This window comes from Electrona antarctica, assembly GCF_951216825.1.
Source record: "Electrona antarctica genome assembly, contig: scaffold_26, whole genome shotgun sequence".
NCBI classification, from domain to species: Eukaryota; Metazoa; Chordata; class Actinopteri; order Myctophiformes; family Myctophidae; genus Electrona; species Electrona antarctica.
Genome location: NW_027636995.1, coordinates 2,043,973 through 2,056,547, shown reverse-complemented (window position 1 = coordinate 2,056,547; position 12,575 = coordinate 2,043,973). Strand labels below are relative to the sequence as shown.

At 42.8% G+C, this 12,575-nt stretch overlaps 1 protein-coding gene across 1 annotated transcript in view; it reads left to right on the top strand.

Moving 5' to 3' along the window:
• The window catches only part of LOC306919563 (uncharacterized protein), a gene marked incomplete at its 3' end in the record, with an annotated part of 35,400 nt that extends 22,825 nt beyond the window's left edge, over positions 1–12,575 (top strand). Inside the window, exons 5-6 of the mRNA XM_079532325.1 lie at positions 12,344–12,439; positions 12,568–12,575. Of these exons, the coding sequence (XP_079388451.1) occupies positions 12,344–12,439; positions 12,568–12,575 (104 nt within the window). The remainder of the gene's footprint in view (positions 1–12,343; positions 12,440–12,567) is intronic.

Genomic DNA, 12,575 nt, shown 5'->3' with positions numbered 1-12,575 from the left:
CAATGGCATCACCTGACTCTAAGTTATGGGCAAGAGCTATGGATGAGGAAATTGAATCACTAAAGGAAAATGACACGTTTACCCTGACTAAACTGCCAGAAGGCAAAGAAATAGTGGGGGGTAGATGGGTGTATGCTTTAAAAACAAATGCAGATGAATCTAAACAATTCAAGGCATGTTATGTAGCCAAAGGTTTCAATCAAAAACCAGGTGTGGATTATGAAGAGACTTTTTCACCAACGGCAAACCAGACTAGTGTGAGGGTATTGATGCAAAAGGCAGCACAAGAGAATATGATCTTACACCAAATGGACGTCAAAACGGCCTATTTGCATGCACCAATAGATTTTGAGATTTACATGAGACAACCAGAGGGATATGAAGTTACATCTGAGAATGGGGACATGCTGGTGTGTAAACTAAATAAATCTTTGTATGGTTTGAAACAATCAGGGAGAAATTGGAACAAGATGTTGCATGATTTTTTAACTAAAAATCAATTTATTCAGAACCCAGTTGATTATTGTGTTTACACAAGGGAAATGAAGGATCAAAAGGTATTCATTTTATTTTGGGTCGATGATATAATAATTGCAGCAAGTGATGACAATGTGATGATTGATGTCAAATAAATGCTTACAGCAAAATTCAGAATGAAAGACTTAGGCAAATTGAAACATTTCATTGGTATTGATTTTGAACAAGGTGAACATTATGTGACTATGTCACAAAGGAAATATGTTGACAAAATATTCACTAGATTTGACATGCAGGACTGCAAGCCAAGAACAACACCCTGAGGCAAAATTGAACTACACTGACAGCAGTGAGTCATTGGGGGATGTGAGAAAGTACAGGGAAGTTGTGGGTAGTCTAATATACTTGACTACTTGTACCAGGCCAGATCTGAGTTTTGTAGTGGGAAAACTTTCACAATATTTTTCTAAACCAACAGAAGAGCAGTGGATCACAGTGAAACATGTGCTGAGATATCTGAAGGGAACCAGGGAAAAATCCTTATGCTATAGGAAATGTGAGGAACTAGGCTTGATAGCATATAGTGATGCAAACTGGGCAGAGGATGCAAGTGACAGACGTAGCACTAGTGGTTATTGTGTCAGCCTAAACCCAGAGGGCCCTTTGATTTCATGGAGGTCTAAAAAGCAATACACCGTAGCACTTTCAACTTGTGAAGCTGAGTACATGGCTTTAGTGGCAACTCTACAAGAGTGTTTGTATTTGATTCAATTGTTACAATGTATTGATGAATTTCATTACATGCAGCCAAAGATTTACGAGGACAATCAAGGTACAATAGCGTTAGCTAAAAATCCTGTACAGAGACAGAGGTCAAAACATATTGACATAAGATACCACTTTGTAAGATCAACTGTCAATGATGGTAAAGTGATTCTCGAGTATTGTCCAACTGAACAAATGGTTGCCGATGTTATGACAAAACCAGCCAGGCTGTGTCAATTGAGAAATTTTGAGGGTTTCATGTTTGGAGAATAACACACAGTCCAAAGTTTTTTTTTCAAGGGTTCTTTGTTTTTTTGTTTGGTTATTTATCTTTATGTTTACCAATTCACGATCAAGTGGGGGTGTTGAGATGTATTAAAAACGATCATTAATTGTCTGTGTATATAAATATATCATTGTCACTGTATGTATATTTATATATGCTTTTATACTGAAACCGGATGCCGGATGTGCCAATTGTGTTGACGGGTATATAATGAGTAAAATAAACACTCGCTTCTCTCAGCCATGGTCTAAGGAAGCAAACCCACATCTGCTCTCTGAGTCTCCTTATTGTCCCTCCGTAATGCTTCCGGCTAGCTTTGGTTGTTGTTGAATCTGACGCGATACGCTAGCTTTGTTCAACAGTGGGAGAGGAGATATTGTGTGTTTTGGAAAAACAGCAGAGTGATGCTGGTCAGCTGAAGCTTGTCAGAGTGTTTGTGTTGGAGCGCCTCAGCACTGCTGCAGGATTCATGTTCAGCCTCTTCCAGAGAGAGATGGAGACACTAGAAACTCTGCTGAAGAGACGAGACAAACTTCTGGACGTCCTTTTACAGCCACAAGTCATATTATACAGACCAGGTTTGTTAAGCCGACAAATCAACAAATAGGAGAATACATGTCATACGTTTAGAAAAGCACTTTGAGTAGTTGTGCTGATGCTATAGCTCTTCTCTCCTCCTTGTGTCTGTGTGTAAAGAGGTTTCTTCTCCTCCTTGTGTATGTGTGTAAATAGCCCTGGTCCAGTGCTTACAGCGAGTCTCTCACTGATGCGCTGTGGAAGATTGATTGATTGATTGATTGAAAAATGTATTAACAGTTTGCAGAATTACAGTACATTTCAAGCACAAACTCAATACAAAGGCTGTTAACTGTGAGTGGACGACCCAATTAAGCATTACACTTGTTTCCAAAAGGGTCCACAATGTTCAATTCATCAAAACATTTAGAGACGTACAAATAGACACTTCTATATAGACAAAGGACATAACAGGAATTCATCATAAAGGAGGTAAAAAGGGAAAAGAAACATATACAGTGAGGGAAAAAAAGGGGTGGGCGGTGGGGGGGATTCACGTTCAGCTCCGTTCATTTGTTTGTTTTCCTTGGAGGAGCTGCGTTGGGTCCCCAAGTCGGCTCCGTGGCCGTACCTTGAGTTGGCTGTGTGGCCGTGACCATCTCTTGTGTTGTCCTTGTGTTGGGTCCCCAAGTCGGCTCAGTGGCCGTACCTTGAGTTGGCTGTGTGGCCGTGACCGTCTCTTGTGTTGTCCTTGCGTTGGGTCCCCAAGTCGGCTCAGTGGCCATACCTTGAGTTGGCTGTGTGGCCGCGACCGTCTCTTGTGTTGTCCTTGCGTCCGTGTTTGAGGGATTCCGATTTTACAGGGGCCAGTTTCGAATTGCAGCTGTCCGTAGGTGCCCTTTGAGAGCGGTTTTGAAGGAGTCAAGGGATTCGCATGTCTTAATGACTGTTGGTAGGGCGTTCCACATTTTGGTGGCATAGGAGCGGAAAGAATTTAGTCCCTTGTTTGTGCCGAATCTGGGTTGTACATGGTTCGTTGCACTCCCTCTGGTGTTGTGGGTGTGGACGTTAACATTAAGGAAGTATCTAGACAGGTACATGGGTATCTTGGTGGTGTATCGAATCTTGTGGACCAGACCCATTGCAAGATGCTGTACTCTGTCGTCGACCCTAAGCCATTCCAGCTTGTCGTAGTGGGCAGGGGTGAGGTGGGTTCGGGGGGCGAGGTCAAGTAGGAGCCTGACCAGTTTGTTTTGGGAAGTCTGGAGCCTGGTTTTAAGGGCCTTTGAGGTGCTGTGGTACCAGGAGGTGCATGCATAGTCAAAGAAACCCTGTACAAGGGCTCCTGTTAAGGTCTTCAAGGTGTTTTTGTCGACCAGTGAGGAGATCCTGTAAAGGAATCTTGTTCTATGGTTGACCTTTTTGATTACGTTGGTGGCCATCTTATCACCGGAAAGATTAGCCTCCAGGATGGAACCTAGGTAGGTAATTTCATCTTTACGTGTGATAACATTGTCACCCACTCCAACCAAGAAGCCATTTGCCTTGCTGAGATTACTATTAGAGCCAAAGAGAATGGATTCAGTTTTTCCCAGGTGTAAAGATAGTTTGTTATCAGCGAGCCAGGTGCAGATTCTACCGACACTTCCACTTCCACAGCCCTCTAGCAATTTTCACACTCCCGTGCGAGGGTTTACAATTCCCAGCAAATAAAGACCTTGGTAAAAATCTATTCTCGAAGCTGGGAAGCGTCTCACGGTCTCAGCTTCTCTCTAAAATGCACTTTGAGCCATTTTAATACAGCAATGTACCGGACCGCCAACGCCAAGAGTCATTTTTTTCTACTACGGCATTTCCGGGTTTTGCCTGCGCCGATCTGGTTGGATTCATTTTATTTAATGACTAAAATAGTGCATTTTAGAGAAGCTGGGGGGACCTGAGACGCTTCCCAGCTTCGAGAATAGACTTTTACCAATAGCTGGGGGCCAACTCGTAAGAAATCAGCACGATTTGGCATTTGGTGACTAGTTTTTGAATTTTGGCGTGGTGTATGGGTATAAGGATTTCAAAAAGCTGTGCAAACGCGTTGGGAGCGCCCCCTAGTGGGCTGTTTGCACAGACTCAAATATTAGATACGTATAGCCAGGCCCGGCGCCACGAGGGGTCAAAGGGGATACTTGACCCCTCAACCCGACCTCCTTGACACCTCATTTTTTAATAATGTCAATAATAAAATATAAAACTACCCTTTGTGCTGGATTGGTTTTCTAGTGATATTTGGCAGTGATATTCACTAGCAGCACTGGTTATAACATTACATTACATTACATTACAGTCATTTAGCAGACGCTTTTATCCAAAGCGACTTACAATAAGTGTATTCAACATAGGTAGGGAACAAAAACTACTAATCACCAGAAGTCTTTAGTGCATTTTCTGCAAAAACAAGCAACCAAGAGTATACCTAGCGCTAAGGTAAAAGTGCAATATATCAGCTACCTATTTCCTTAAACAGATGAGACAAAATAGCTAAATCAAATGAGCATGAGCTAAAACAATTAAGTGTATCGACTAAACAAGATCCAATAAACAATACAACAATAGAAAACAAGCGTTCGTACAACTAGTTAACAACAAGTAGGTCAGGCAGAGAGGAAGGGTAGTGTTTCCTGAAGAGGTGGGTTTTCAACCTGCGGCGAAATATGGGCAACTCGAAACATGCTGCTACAAACAAAAACATGTATTGTACAGGCATGCAAGGAACATCTAACATGCGTCATGGCCATCTCCCATCTGGAAAGAACAGGAAGTACGACATTCCTGAGGCACAGGAATTTAACACATGTTAATTCGGATCAACTGAATGTATGTGTCTGACGATTGTCTGACATTGGGGGGGAGGGGTGCTATTGATGCAGTGGATCAGAGCAAGTGGCAAAGTGGGCTGTGGACTATTGTGGACACGCTGAATAATGTATTCTCTGAGCACAGACTCAGTTCACTTAATGCGGTCTGCAGGTTAAAGGTATATTCAGTGATTTGACTTAATTCAAATATCACTTATTTTTCCTTTTTTTCTGGATAATCCTCCCTACTATAGAGTGTGCTGACCATATAAGGAGTTCCTCCCTGTCCCCAGTGAGCCCCTGGGGTCAAAAAACCCTAGTTTCAGTTTTGGTGGCGGGTGGCAAAACTGTCATCCAATCAGGATGAGAGGGGCCTTCCTCCAATCATGATCGAGTGGGGGCGGGCCTTGGTGCACATGCTGTTGGCCTGTTGCACTTCACCCCACTGTAGAGCGTGCATGTGCATATTTTGTTACCGGGCGGACTGGGTGGTTTTCCAAATCACCCAAATCACTGAATGCTCCTTTAATATCAGAATACTGATATGTTATTGATTTCAGCTGTTACAATTCCAAACATGCAAACATGACTTTAATTACTTCAGTCTATATTAGTAGCTTAATGACTAGTACTAGCCTTTTTTATGTCCAATATTTGCATTTCAGTTCATAATCATAAAGTTAACATAACATATAAATGTATTTGAAATTAAATAAAATATATTACTTTTCCGGATTCCAATAAAAAAATAGGTGAAAATAATTCAGGATTCCAATTAAAAAAAAGCAAAAAAGCAGATCTACAAGCTCAAAATGCATCGCACTGCGACACGTTTTGAGCTTGTAGATCAGCTACTTTTGACTATATGCATTGTGGCCCTCTGGAGTGAGTTTTAAATATAGTGGCCCTCTCCATCATCAAAGTTGCCCACCCCTGCCCTATCCAATGTTGTTTTGTAGCCTACTGTGATGTTGGCAAATGGCAATAATAGCACAGTAAAGATGATAATAATCTAATATGAGTTCTTTATAGATCTAGCCTCTTCATTTTTTATCTCAAAGTGCACGAGATTGAAGCATTTTCATCGCAAATTAAAAAATAATAATCTGGAGCCCAGGGGGGGAAGCCCCCTGGGCTTTTTTTGCCCCCTCAAAAATCTCAATTGACCCCTCAGTAATTTCATCCTGGCGCCGGGCCTGCGTATAGCTATGGTTGTAAACCAAAATAATTGATAAAATAGATTTTCAATGGATTCTGTTACTATTGGTTGTGCTAAATAACAGAAAGACATAGTTTTCAAGATGTCGTCCACGGTGGCTAAAATTAGCTAAAATGCCTATACACTGGGATTTAATATGTAAAAAGTCATAACAATTATGCACTTTGTAACTACTTTTTGAATTTTGGCATGGTGTTAGGTATAAGCATAAAGTTTTCAAAAACCATTGCAAACTAATTTGGCTCGCCCCACTATTAGAAACCACTATTAGATATTAGATATGTCAGTATATGGTTGGAACCCCAAATAATTGATAGATATTTTTCAATGGATTCTGTTACCATTGGGTGTGCTAAATAACAATAATATTTTTTACGGAAAACGAACAACTTGAAAGGCATCGTTTTCAAGATGGCGTCCACGATGGCTGCCGGGAGCTTAAAATCCCTGTTTAATTCCAAAGTTGCAAACCGACCACTAAGGGGCCAAATTAGTTTGCGATGGTTTTTGAAAACCTTATGACCATACCCAACAGCATGTCAAAATTTAAAGAGCAGTTACCAAGTGCATAATTGTTACAATTTTTTACATTAATCACAGTTTATACAGTTTCTAGGCATTTTAGCTCCCGGCAGCGTCACGTAAAAAATCATAACAATTATGCACTTGGTAACTGCTTTTTGAATTTTGGCATGCTGTTAGGTATGGTCATAAGGTTTTCAAAAACCATTGCAGACTAATTTTGCTCGCCCCCTAGTGGTCGGTTTGCAATGAAACCATAGGCATTTTAAGCTCCCGGCAGCTCCATCGTGGACGCCATCTTGAAAACGATGCTTTTCTATATGTTTGTTAATTCTATCAATTATTTGGGTTTTCAACCATATACTGACATATCTAATAGTGGTTTCATTGCAAACCGACCACTAGGGGGCGAGCCAAATTAGTTTGCGATGGTTTTTGAAAACCTTATGCCCATACCTAACACCATGCCAAAATTAAAAAAGTAGTTACCAAGTGCATAATTGTTATGATATTTTACATATTAAATCCCAGTTTATAGGCATTTTAGCTCATTTTAGCTACCATGGACACCATCTTGAAAACGATGCCTTTCTGGTTGTTCGTTTTTCCTAAGATTTTAGTATGTTATTTAGCACACCCAATAGTAACAGAATCCATTACATACAATCTCTTTTTATCAATTATTTTGGTTTTCAACCATACCTGTAAGTGTCTAATATTTGAGTCTGTGTAAACAGACCACTAGGGGGCGCTCCCAATACGTTTGCACAGCTTTTTGAAATCATTATACCCATACCTAACGCCACGCCAAAATTCAACAACTAGTCACCAAAAGCCAAATCTTTTCAAGTGTGCCCCCAGCTACAAGGTCTAGCAGGCTTTGTGTCGGTGAGTAGTTACGTTGTTTTGTTTATTTGCTGGGAATTGTAAACCCTCGCACGGGAGTGAGAAAATTGCTGTGGAAGGGCGTCAGTGAGAGACTCGCTGTAAGCACTGGACCAGGGCTAGTATGTAAAGAGGTTTCTTCTCTCCTCCTTGTGTCTGTGTGTAAAGAGGTTTCCCCTGAACATGAGGAGAGGAGGTCCAGTCTGGTCAAGGAGGAACCACAGCCCTCACAACATGAGGAGAGGAGGTCCAGTCTGGTCAAGGAGGAACCACAACCCTCACAACATGAGGAGAGGAGGTCCAGTCTGGTCAAGGAGGAACCACAACCCTCACAACATGATGAGAGGAGGTCCAGTCTGGTCCAGGAGGAACAACAGCCCTCACAACATGAGGAGAGGAGGTCCAGTCTGGTCAAGGAGGAACCACAACCCTCACAACATGATGAGAGGAGGTCCAGTCTGGTCCAGGACCAGGAGGAACCACAGCCCTCACAACATGAGGAGAGGAGGTCCAGTCTGGTCAAGGAGGAACCACAACCTACACACATTAAAGAGGAAAACATGGAAGAGGAGGTTGATGTGTCAACATTGACATTACTACATGGGAAGACAAGGTGCCACACACTCTCAGGTAAAAACAATAAAAATCACACCTGTGTGAAGTGAGGGGTGCTAATATTATTAAAGTCTAACTCATGTTGATTAGGTGATGTAATGGTGATGTAAAACAAAAGGTGCCAACACAAGCATTAAATGCCATTAACAAGAGACAATATGATGTAATGAGGGACATTTTCAATGGCCTTTTTAAAACAAACATTTAACTAAAAACAAACATTAAACCTGTATATAGCGCCCCTCAAAAATAAGCATCACTAATTTATTCAAGTCTAAAAGTCATACTATAGCAGCCCATACATTATTCTAGGTCAGATGAGGGTGGGTTCAGAAACAAAACAACATGTTTTGGAGTGAGTGAGTGGCAATGTGAGTTTAATGCAATCCGATGGGACTTTTCTTTTTGGATGTATGGGCTGTCAAGGCCAGAACGTTGTTTTTTTTGTGCCACTTCAGTAGGCGTGCTCTGATCAGGTTTATTTGGGACCGATCCCAATCACAGATTGTTTCTTCTCACGATCGACCGATACCGATCTTATGCGTAAGGGGAACATTTGAATATTTTTTAAAATGATTATGTCAAAACCCACGTCCAAACGGTTCCTGTGTGTGTGGGGAGTTGTGTTTAGGCCTGTCACAAATATGCAAATCGATATTATTGTGACTGCAGGTCGCATTTACTAATGAAAAAGTAGCTTGTCACCCCAGGCATGACCATTACTAGAATTTCGCGGGCGTCATCCTAGCGCCCCACGCGTCGCAAATGGGAAGAAGGCAATAACGGGAGGGCGATATGTTTTTACTTGGAAAGGCAAATGGCAACCCATGATGTTTTCATATACCAAGTTGCATGAAAGCAAGCATGGCAAGTGGCAATGTTTCTATATACCAAGTTGCTTGGATGTCGCAAATGTGGCAACCTAGCGGGAATACTGTGCTGTGCTGTGTTGTACTGTACTGTACAGTGTTGGGACGTAACGTAACGTAACGTAACACGTTACAGTAATGTCGTTACTTTCGGCAGTAACGGTTGCTGTAACGCGTTATTTTTTAAATTCAGTAACGTTACTTCCGTTATTCCGTTATTCTTCCGTTATTTTTCATGTAGTCTCGGGGGAGAATGAGAAGAACTGTCAGTCTGCTTGCCTTGCGGGAGAGAAGGGGGAGGAAGAGGAGTGTGCGTTTGTGTGTACTACACGTGGTGACGCGCGGAGTTTGTTTACTGTCTGACTAGTGTCATGGCAGAGCCCATATCGCGTTTCAAATGGATTATTATTTCCTTAAGCTGCTCCAATCCAGCACAAAGAACAGTCAAAGTAAGTTGTTGAGTCCCATGCAGATTATGATCCCATTCCCACCGCCGCCACCGGCTATACCTCCTCCTCCCCTGCTCTGCCTGCTGGCACTGCGACGGGGTGTGTGTGTGTGTGTGTGTGTGTGTGTGTGTGTGTGTGTGTGTGTGTGTGTGTGGTGTGCATGCACATCATGTGAGCGAGAGACAGACAGACACTGAAAGAGGCTGTGTGTGTGCGCCGTGCGCATGCACATCATGCGAGCGAGAGAGAGATAGACAGACACTGAAAGAGGGTGTGTGTGACAGTGTGCGTAGCCTACTTTTGAGCGAGAGAGAGACTGAAAGGGACTTTGCGTGCTCGTGTGTTTGATAATCAAATATTAATTCTGGTTTTGGTCTTACTTTGTTTATAAATCCAGACTCAAATTAGTATTGCCACCACCACCAATAAGAGCAGCTATGAGCTATCTCAGCCTATCTGCACATACAACATTCACTGGAGCAGTGGAACTGGAACCCCAATGTTGTGTTGGTTGTAGCCTACTTGTGGTGTTGTTTGCTATAAATATGTATTGATAGGCCTACATAGCATCATCAAAATCACCACCAGTCCCCCCCTGGTGTTGGTATTATTATCACTAACTCTACTGAAATGAAGGCATGAATGAATGGCCTGGAAGTGGGAGCCCGTTTTTATTTTTGAGTGGTGCAACCACTCCTATATAGACGACTATGTGTGTCCCTGGCTGGCTGGCTGTGTCCCTGGGTCTGAGCACGGAAATCACTCGCCATTTTGAATTATATGAAATACAGTTCAAATGTATCTCCTCCCAGGATCTTTGATCAAAATGCACAAAAACGTCTACACGTGAACTTTGGACCTATACGGACAATAAATCGTAGTACATTTTGTTTAAGTGAAAAAATTAAGTTTTTATGAGCCAATGAAAATTGCTGGTTTGTGAAAATTCTTCTTCTGCCTCTAATACATACATGCAGCGTCATATGCTTATGTCACTTTACAGTATAGTAGAGGGTCATGCCAAATTAGCCTGGTTAATAAACCAGACCGAATCAGCCGTTGGCAAAAAAAAGTTGCCTACCAGCGGATTACGGTCTGGCGAGGCTCAGTAGCACGCCTCTTTCCTACAGCAGAGAACAGGTCGGACCAATCGGGACACGGTATGCAATATAGGCGGGCTTTGGTACAGTGACGTTCAATGCTTGAGACCTTTGACTGACAGTAGCTCTGACCAATTGCGTCAAAGAGAAAATGTTCCCCGGGAAATGAAATCCAAGTGGAGCCAGCCCAGACTGATATACCGCGACAGTGTTGTGTGATATTAGTCTGGCTTATTAGCCAGGCTAATGCCAAATAGCACTGGAAGCAGTCTTACTCCAATTGGCCAATTGTTTTGGAAAATGAAACCTTTGAGCAGTCATAACTCATGCCTCGTTTGGTCAAAATTCATGGCACTTGTTTCCACATGTTCCTTGACTCATGGGGAACACATCTGTCACTTTGACAAGTAAGCTCCGCCCTCAGATTGCCGCCATTTTGAGCAGTAGAACATGCTAGAACATGCTACTAAACATCAAAGTAGAGAGCCACACTCACCGCAGGAGATACCCGGATCCCATCGCCTTGTTCCCCGAACTACAGCGGAGGAAAAGAGGCAGGAGAGCCGGCGTCCTGGTTCGGTTGAGACGGTGTGCACACCACGCTCCACTTCCTAGCATGTTACTGGCTAACGTGCAGTCCTTGGAAAACAAACTGCATGACCTACGCGGATATACTTCCAGCCTGACATCCAGAACTGTAATGTCATTTGCCTTACGGAAACCTGGCTGTCAGCTAAAGTACCGGAGCAGGAGCATGCCATTGATGTCCCGGGCTTCTCTGTCCACCGGGCGGATCGAGACCCGGTTCTCTCCGGGAAGAAGACGGGAGGAGGTGTTTGTCTCTTGGTCAACCGGGCCTGGTGTGACCAGGGGAACATCGTAACAGTTGGAAAAGCCTGTACCCGCGATCATGCTGCAGTGTCGTCCTGTTTGGCTCCCAAGGGAATTTACTTCGGTCACCATCGCCGCTGTTTACATCCCGCCACACGCCAACACAAACACAGCGCTTGAGGAACTCCACGACGCGATCAGCAGGCAGGAGACACATCAGCCAGATACAGCGCTTGTCGTGGCTGGAGTGTTTGAGTGTGATGAGTGTTTGTGCTGGATGAGTGTTTGTGCTGTCTGGTGATACGTACACATACACGTGCTCAGGTGCCAGAATGATTATAAATGATCTGCAGCTATTCTTATCACGCTGTAGCACAAGCTGACACTATAGAGTGTATGCGTGTGACATCATCGTACCTGGAAGTTATGCGGGAACGCTCACTGAGTGGCAAAAACTACTTTCTGGCATTGACAGCCCATTCATCCAAACAGAAAAGTCCTGTCTGATTGCATTAAACAATGTTAAACTCACCAACATTGCAGCTGTATGAAAAGCTTGAATTATCCTCTTTCTATCTGCAAAGTTTTTGTTTCATAAAAATCCACCATAGAAACGTTATGAGCTACTTTCTGTCAAGAAATGACCTGCATTTGATTATTTTTCTAATATCAGAGTTTGGAAGTGCTTGTTTTTAATAACACAACATTTTGCTACCTCCTGCATTATGTGACATTTAGAAACGGGTGGTACGCAGGATGGTTGAGTGATTTCCAACGAGCGCTTCCAAACTCCAACGCTCCAAGCTGCTCAATGCCACTCAGTCTAGATGAGGGGGGCGTGTCCTGATGGGAAAATCATGCATGTGCATACTCTCTATTATACATATAGGCTATTTCTCAGGCATTCCACGTTTCATATTGTTACTTTCTTTATGTTTAAGTCCTTCAATTCCTTCATTCCAGACCAGTGTGTGGAGTCCAGCCTTCAGGTGAACATGAGTTCTCCACAACCAGCCTGCACTGTACAGAAACAGGAACCTGACGACCACCTGGAAACCAGTACGTTTTCTTTTATTCTGCTATGTTGTAGGTGTAGGATTAGATCCTTGCCCGGTTTGGCACTTGAAATATTATGTACTTAATAACAAAGGTGTTTGTGTTTATAACCATTGTAATGTTGCGTTTAGACAGATAA